At 46.3% G+C, this 8715-nt stretch overlaps 1 protein-coding gene across 2 annotated transcripts in view; it reads right to left on the bottom strand.

Annotated features, from left to right (window-relative positions):
• Nucleotides 1-723: 723 nt before the first annotated feature.
• LOC135373261 (methanethiol oxidase-like) overlaps nucleotides 724-8715 on the bottom strand; it is a 326674-nt gene continuing 318682 nt past the window's right edge. For both annotated transcript variants that reach the window (XM_064606490.1, XM_064606489.1), the window contains one exon: nucleotides 724-1045. In XM_064606490.1, coding sequence (XP_064462560.1) covers nucleotides 883-1045 — 163 coding nt within the window. In that variant the 3' untranslated portion in view covers nucleotides 724-882. The remainder of the gene's footprint in view (nucleotides 1046-8715) is intronic.

The raw sequence follows: 8715 nt of genomic DNA, 5'->3' as shown, positions 1-8715 counted from the left end.
TCTTACAGTCCGGACCTCGCCCCCAGCGATTTCCATCTCTTCCGGCCACTGAAGGCGTTCCTTGGGGGCCGAAACTTCAGCTGCGACGACGAGGTCAAGAACGCGGTCGGATCATGGCTGCTACGCGCCGGTAAGGATTTCTACGCTGCTGGCATCCAAGCCCTCGTGAAACGCTGGGACAAGTGCATTAGTGCAGCTGGAGATTACGTTGAAAAATCAAACTAATTTCTCGCCTGTAAGTTCATTTTACTTTTGCGAAAAATAAAAAGTCCCGGTTTGACTTGAACGCCCCTCGTATTACCAGTGCGTTTCGAAGAGGGAAACGACGATGAAATCCTCCTCTTCCATGTAAATTTCCTGTACACCCCCGCCCGAAATATTTTTTTCTGGCTACGGTACTGCACCCTATACGTCGCTGGTTGGGGTCGCAGCAGCGGCGCAGTCGCAGCCATGCCGCGCAGAAGTGTGCTGAAGAAGTTCACTTCGGAGGGAGCTCTCAATACGGGCCTTAAGACGACAGTTCGGAGAGACAGTTGGGTGATAAGGGAAACACTGTCATTGTGTCGTCCAATCCCAATTGCTACCGTGGAGGCGGTGATCAAAACTGCTCAACCTGGAGGAAGAATCTCACAAAATCTTGGAGGCACGAACAGCACTTCGGAAATCTATCGCATAAAACCTTCGTCAATAGCAGCCCCAGTTTCCCAAAGAAACACGCGCATGTACCAAGCATATTGTTTATTAGCACTAAATACCATTCTTTTAACACGGTATCGTACGTATAAATGTAAATATGAAGGTACAAAGTTACGGAGGGGATAATGCGGCGTGTACCACGGGAAAATGGCGTATCTTCTGCGAGCAGTACGACCCTTTTGCATGTTACAGCCATATGTCGGACGTTGAATCGCCACCCGGAAAGCGAATTTCGTGAGCAAGCACTGGCCCATCTGGTTCCTCGCCAAAGTCCACCAGAAACTCTTCATTGACATTCAGCCCGCCCTTCTCAGTGTTGACGTCCATTTGAATCACCATGGCACCTTTCCTGCAATTACAAGTATAATATGACAGTGTTTACCAAAACATGAATTCGTATACAGTGTGTCTCTGAGAGGAGGGGAAGGAGAAAGAAAGGCTACGTGACTAGCCATTAAAGAGGCAACTCATGAAAGGAGCGGTCGATGTTTGGGCCGTTGGATTAGTCTCTACTTGTCGCCGATGCTGAGGCTATGCTGGAATACGCATAATCCAATTCAAACCAACCAATGGCCCTCACAAACGATGAAAAGAGGAAGCTAAAAGGTCCCTCGACATACTCGCATAGTGTATACTAACTACTCTTATGGAAAGACCGTTCATTTTCAGCTTAGAGAAAATAACGACCTGATCATATTCTGCATGCGCTGATTAAAATATGGGAGGTGATGAAAAGCACCACCATTGGGACTCCAACTCACACAGGGGGTCGGCTAGACAAAAAAGGAGCGAGCTCAAGTTGCAAGGACTGGTACGTGAAGAACTCTCTGCTAAAACGTAATAGTGCCACATGCATAATGTGTCATTGTTTGAATATGTTAAAAAGCTTCATGGTATTCGGGAGAAGAGATAAGCGCAAAAGTGGCAGCAAAGAAGAGGAAATGGCAACGGTTCCATCGGGAACGGTAACGTCAACTGCCCCAACCCCACAGGAAAGGAAAACAGAAACAGAAATAAAAATATCTTCGTTTCCATTACCAGAAACCGAAACAGAAATCAAATTCAAGGGTGATAACGGAAGCTGAACTCATGAATTCATGCATGACTGAATGGGTGACTTCAAGTTGAGCGGTGGCGCTACGCATGATGGGACTTCGAACCTTCGGTACGAAAGTTTAGTTCCGCTCAACTGGAGCACGCAAACATTTTATAAAATCTGGCGTAAACAGCAACCAAAATGAATTCGCAGGGTAACACCTGCCCCCAAACAAGTAACTTACTTTCACACACACTTTGCAAGCACTTTTCTGGTGGCGAAGTTTAGATTTCGTACCACTTCGTGCATTTTTCGGTTCCGTTTGGCGTACGATTTAAAATCTCGATCCTTTGCTGCGCGGTCAAATTGACGTTTCAGAGGGTTCCACGTTTTCGGTTTTAATCGAAAAACATACACCGAGTAAATTTTCCCTCATTCTGTTTTAATCGAATACAGAGGGGCATTCCAGGAACCATGACAGATAACTTGCCTGCACATGCCCAGCTTAAGATTCCAACGTGCCAAGCAGGCTTTCCTTTATAACTCTTCTTTTCTTGGTACTTGCTATGGTTGGATGACCTGGGACCACAGTGAGTGTTCCAGGGTCAACCCTTTTGTCCCAGATCGGGTGCGCTGATCGGAATCTCATTCTTCGGCCATTGTAGGTGCCCCACCGCCCTGGTGAACCTTTTAGGGATGTGACGTCACGTAGAATCTCGGTCACCGGTCTTTAGCTGTTTAGTAGAGAGCTGTTACGACGACAGTACATACACCTTCACTTTCCACGTACAGCGGTCCTGTCTTTCCGCGCCACCCGAGATGGGAAGAAAACGGAATAGGGCCTCGGACGTTTGCGAAAATCAAGAATTTGAACTCTCCGGCACGGAAGATGTTGTCGCATGCAAGTATTGTCGCGTGACAGTTAATGTGGGCTGTGGAAGAGGTGCGGCGCGCCTGTCGTCGGAACACATGCAATCGTGGCGCCACGTGAATCTGAAGAATCCTCGTAACGAACAAGTTGAGCAAACGCCTTCCGGTCATTTCTTGCAGCACTTATAGAACACGACTGATTAGTAAAAGGCAGGAGCTGTTTCTTAGAGACACTTACATATGGACATGTTCTTAACATATTCTCGTAGTCAGCAGGTCATTCCTCCTACCAAGCATCGCTGCAAGAATCGATCATTCGCATTCGCATTGGTTGGTGTTGTTAAGGCTGCGTTAGACACGCACAGCAGTGAAATTACACTGTAATTGCTATTCACCGATAACTATTATTATAACTAGCTATTGCGGTAACACGCAAGGAAAAACATTGAAAAACTCTGATTTCGCGAAAATCAATAAACATCGAGAAACATACGCCGAATCCGCCCAAAAATAGGCATCGAAAACGCGGAACCCTATAACAAAAACAAAAACAGTATTTCAGATATGGTTCAACATGTACAGGTAGTATTTTACGCGGCAATCTTCTGCACTCTGAGGATCATACGCATGTAGTCGTTTCCTTTTAGTTTGAAACGAAGAACTTTGCGACTTTAATGAAATGCTTTTGACATTATGAGCTTGTAATGTTATCACATCCGTGCATAATTCAACTTTGTAAGGACACAGCACGGCATTTAGTGAAACCGATGACATTTCTACAAAAGCACAGGATCCCAGTGTACACCATAGATTTTATGGCTTTTTCCGCACAGTTAGTGCAGTTCAGCGCTAAATCCACCTATTTTTACGTTGAAAGCAAGCTCCAGCAGAACTTCGCAACGGAAGCGTAAATCCGCGTGACATTTCAACTTCCCTTACGTCATTTTGACAGGAAGTTGCCAACCACCCATTCACACTGGTGGATGTCACACTTTTCATAGCTAGTGCTTTCGCGGGTGTATCTTATCTGGCGGAACTACATAGCCACCACAGAGAACTTGCACGGTAGACAAGCACTTGTGGTGTACACATCACGCTCCACTATAAGGGAGTTTCCGCGAGTCGTTTCCGCTTGAACGAAACGGCCGATTCGAGTGTCGCGGATGAGCCTTAGGCAGCGTTCACAGGGGGCAACTTTTTCCAGCAACTATAAGCAATTTTCGAGCTGCTGGCACTCGGCCAACACCGGCAACCTCCAGCAACTCGAGTTGCAGGGAATCATTCCCCGACTGCAAACTATAGACCAGTTTACCCGCGTGACGTCACGCCTTTGCGGCGGTGCTCCTGTCGGCCTGCGCCGGGTTAGTGTGGGCGAAACAACCGCTGTTTCCAATTGCGTTCTTCGAAGTTTTTGGCGAAAGTGACCATGCCTCAAAGCTGTGTAGCTTTTGGGTGCACATCGCGGTGGAAGAAAGGCTGCGGGATTACGTTTCACCAGTTTCCACGCAACCCGGAAAGAAGAAAGCGTTGGATAGCTGCCATAAGACGAAAAGACTTGGCACCAGCGAAAGATGACAGAGTCTGCAGCAGCCATTTTCAAAACTGTGAGTTTCTATCGATTAGTTAACACACAAATCAGTTTGTGCAAATGCTTTTGTGAGAGAACAGTGCTGTAAATGCCAGGCGAATGGAGTTAATGTTTTTGGAAGTGTATTGTGTGCTTCAGAAGCGGACAGTGTAAACCTGGTCTGTCAAAATGCAGGTCGTCCATCTAACGATCCCCTTGATGTGGACTACGTGCCTTCGAAGTTCTGCTTTAAGAAGGACAACGGTGCGCTAGCGGGGAAGCGCTACGCACGTGCCAAGGCACGTGAAGACAGAAAGTCATACACATCGCGACTAGCCCTTGTTGAGCGGCACGAAGCTGCGTGGTGGTTAATGATTAGTGTCACTAACAGTGCAGAGTTGGATCATACTGTTTTGCTTGTTTAATTAATTGTTCTGAAGTTCCTACATTTTGAAAGTAATTAGTGGACTGTGCTCCAGTATAATTTCTGTATATTTTTTACACACCTCGAAATTACTAGGGTGGTTCCATAAGTTTCCGGCCCGACCAACTTTTAATAGTCATAGAGACGAAACAAGTGTATCACTTTTCGACATACTCACCCTTAACTTCGATGCACTTTTGACACCTTTCAACCAGCATTCTTATACCCTTGAAAAAATAGTCCGAAATTTTGTCCGCCAAATGCTGGAAAACGGCCTCTTGCACCTCACTATCGTTTTGAAATCTCCGTCCTCTGAGATCCCTCTTCCAGTTTGAGAACAGGAAGTAGTCACTCGGTGCCAAGTCTGAACTGTAGGGTGGGTGATGGATTTCTTCGAAGCCGCACTCCTTCAGTGCAGCCTTGGCAACAGAAGCCGTGTGGACGGGTGCATTGTCCTGGAGCAACCGGACACCTCGACTCAACCTGCCGCGCCTCTTTTCCTTGATGGCGTCTCGCAGTCGGTGCAGGAGTGAAGCATAATAAGTCGCATTCACTGTGGTGTTCCTCTCTTTGAAGTCGATGAGGAGGATCCCGTGACAATCCCAAAATATTGTTGCCATGATCTTCTTTGTGGATTGTGTGACCTTGGCTTTTCTTGGGTGTGCTTCTCCTGGTTTGCGCCATTCCATCGACTCCTTTTTCAAAAGGGGATCATAGTAGACAATTGACTTCAATATGTCTTCTTCGTTCTCTTGACAGAGCTCCAAAAATTATTTGGCACAGACGACGCGCTGTTGCTTTTGAACTGACGAGAGAAGCCGTGGCACCCATCTCGCACTGACCTTTTTCATTTGAAGGCTCTCGCCGATGATGCGAAACACGGTTGTTTTGGAAAGCCCCAGCCTTTCTGAGATTTCCTTCACCTTCAGACACCTGTCGCTCAGCACTTCCTCCTCGACAAGAGACAAGTTTTCTTGTGTCACCACTTCCACTGGACGACCATCGCGTGGATCATCTTCAATGGTCTCTCCCGCCAGTCGAAACTGCTTTGCCCATTCTTTTATCGTTGTGTACGACGGAGAAGCTTCCCTGTACACGTTGTCCGGTCGCGCTTTAATTTCTTTAGGCGAAAGTCCCTCTTTTGCCAATAATTTTATCACAGCGCGGTACTCGATTTTTTTTTTCATTTTAACTGAAGAGTGCACCCTGGCTGTTTGAAATGACGCTCTCCAACCGACAAAAGCATGGAGAGGATTGAGGGTGGTGCTCCGGCCCTCCAACAGATGGCGCCACGCGTCCTTAATCGCATTTTCAAATTCCAGCGCATTTTCTACCTTGGGCCGGAAACTTATGGAACCACCCTCTATATGTGATCAAATGATTACACAAGCGTAGTAGTACAGCAATTACAAATGCAGAAGTAGTTAAATAGACCTTGCTTTTCAGGCTCCTCAACAAATGCTGAATGTGCATCAGAAGACTTGGCAGACGGATCTTTCTGGGATACCTTGGGAGTAGTTGGTGAGACCTGTGTTCCAACTGGCACTCTGGGCACCGATCAAGGCACACAAACAGATATTCTGGCCACGCCACCATGTTTCATCTGTGGTAAATGTATTGTACGAACACGTTTATAGTACTTGCTGGTGTGTCAGAGGTTATTTGAATGCCATTATGTAATCAAGCGTCTGAAAGTTTGTTGCTGCTTCTATTTAGCTTGAGTGTAGTGAATTGACCTAAGAGTTCAGATTATTCTCCTCATAATATTTCTTTTTTTTTCTTTCAGAACCCCTGCATAAGGAGCTTTCGAAGCCATCTGCACAGTTGGAATGCGAGCACGATCATCTGCTGAAAAAGGTGGAAATACTGGAGGCAACGCAACGCGCAACCAGCCCTAACCTTTCCGCATCACAGCTGACAGATGGCTCGGTGCAGTTCTACACAGGCTTACAGAACTTACTCCTGTTCAACTTCATTGTAGAGCTTGTGCAACCTGTTGCTGCATATGTGCCTCAACAACTGACTGTTGCCGACGCAGTGCTTGCAGTGCTCATGAAGTTGAGACTTGCGCTGCTGAATGAGGACTTAGGACACAGGTTTGGCGTTTCACCGGGCACAGTGAGCAAGGTGATGACAGCCTACATCTCTCTTCTTGCCCAACACCTGAAACGGTTCATCATTTGGCCAGCAAGGGACGACACGCTCAGGACCCTGCCCACCAGCATCCGGAGGAAATACCCTGCCTGCAAGGTGATCATTGACTGTTCAGAGTGCCGCATTGAACGGCCACTGGGGTTTGTCACACGGTCTCAATCGTACTCTAACTACAAGGGCTGTAATACGATGGCATTTCTGGTAGGAATTACACCACGCGGGGCGATTAGTTTTCTGTCAAAGTGCTGGGCAGGCAGGGCATCAGACAAGGAGATAATTTTGAAATCAGGATTCCTTGACAAACTCGAGGATGGAGATATTGTTCTTGCCGACAGGGGTTTCCTCGTGAAGGATGACATTGCTCAAAAGGGGGCATGTTTGATTGTACCTCGTCACGAGGGAAGCCACAACTCGGCTGCCAAGAGGCAGAAGAGGCACGCCGTATTTCACGAGTGCGCATACATGTGGAGCGTGCCATAGGACGCATGAAGGTGTATCGCATTCTAAGGGACCGACTTCTCATAAGCTTGCTTCCACATGCCACAAACATAGTAGTAATCTGTGCTTCCCTCACAGACCTGAGGAGAAAACTAATGTAGGAGTTCACTCCTGCTTCTTTTGTGTTTTCACTATTTTTTTGCTGCGTCTCCAGTGTCACCCATGTTTCGCTCCTTGTTGCCTTACCATGTCTCTTGTACAGCATTGGACACAGTTGTTTGAAATCGGAACCCTGCAAATCATGCTCTCTCAAATTTCTTGGTGCTGCATGGTTGTGCATTTTGAAAAAGAAAGCTGTGGATGCAATCGGATGCACCATCGGATGCAATATCGTTAAGGCACCTTCAAGGGTGGTCGAGCCTGTACATATTATTGAAGCACCAATTGACGATTTCAGACAACCATGTTAAACATTGTACATGTGTAAATCCCGTGTTCTGGTGATATAATGAAGAATGATACTATGCATAAGGCTAAGTCCCCAAGGAAGCGGACTACAAGGAATCTGCAGACACACATGCATAGTCTCGAACATTTCTCACAAGGTCTGAAAGCTGTATGTCAGACTGTGCGTGTATATGTCTGCCTATGCCTTGTCATTCTTTCGTCTCTGGTCTTACTGTCATGCATTCTACTCAGCAGCTCGCATCCTGGGCATTCTTTCGATCATACAGTGCATTCTTGACTAACTTCTTTTGGTACTAACATCAAGTTGCACACTGTTTGCAAAATTCACAAGATGTATTTTCCCACACGCATGTTACAGAATATTGTCAAGTCAACGATTACAAGGTTGTGCAGAAAACTATTTACAAAGCTTAGATATAATTACTGCCATATGCATGCATGAAATAAAAAGAGGAAGCTCAAGTTATGTACATATCTACATACTTATATTTACAATAACTCTGGAACAACAAATGTTTTCCAGAAATCTTTTGCTTTAGCAAGCAAGCCTTGCACGAATGGCTTGTTGTATGTTACAACATGTATGATAACACGGTGAAGGTCATTTGCATGCGAGCGGCTTAACGTGGGAGCACCTGCATCTAATTCCCTTGGGGCAACAGGGCTCCACACAGCAAAGTGAGCTACTTCTTTCTGACAGACATGGAGCTGAGTTTGGACTTGCGTATAGTACGATCGGGTAGTTTCATTTATAATCGACAGATGCCCGCCGGTCACATTTTTATTTTTTCCCGGGAAAATTACATATTATTCTTTGGCCGCAAGTAAGCGAAACGAGCTGGACCGCAGGTCTGTGCGATATCCCGTTCTCCTTCTGTAGGGGGTTAAAAAAGCGCACATTTTTCCAGGCTAAATTTTTTCAAAGTTTGCGGCGTTGTATCGCTGGAACCGGACGTCGCCCTCAGACAGCAATTTTTGTCACCATAGAAGGGGTGCATGCATCTCACTTAAGCTAAAAAAAGTTGTGGAAAATGGCCGAAACATATCGGGAAAAATTCCCGA

The sequence above is a fragment of the Ornithodoros turicata genome, unplaced genomic scaffold (genome assembly GCF_037126465.1).
Source record: "Ornithodoros turicata isolate Travis unplaced genomic scaffold, ASM3712646v1 Chromosome23, whole genome shotgun sequence".
In the NCBI taxonomy this organism is placed as follows: domain Eukaryota; kingdom Metazoa; phylum Arthropoda; class Arachnida; order Ixodida; family Argasidae; genus Ornithodoros; species Ornithodoros turicata.
The sequence above is the reverse complement of the archived record's forward strand: the minus strand, read 5'-3'. Positions and strand labels throughout refer to the sequence as shown.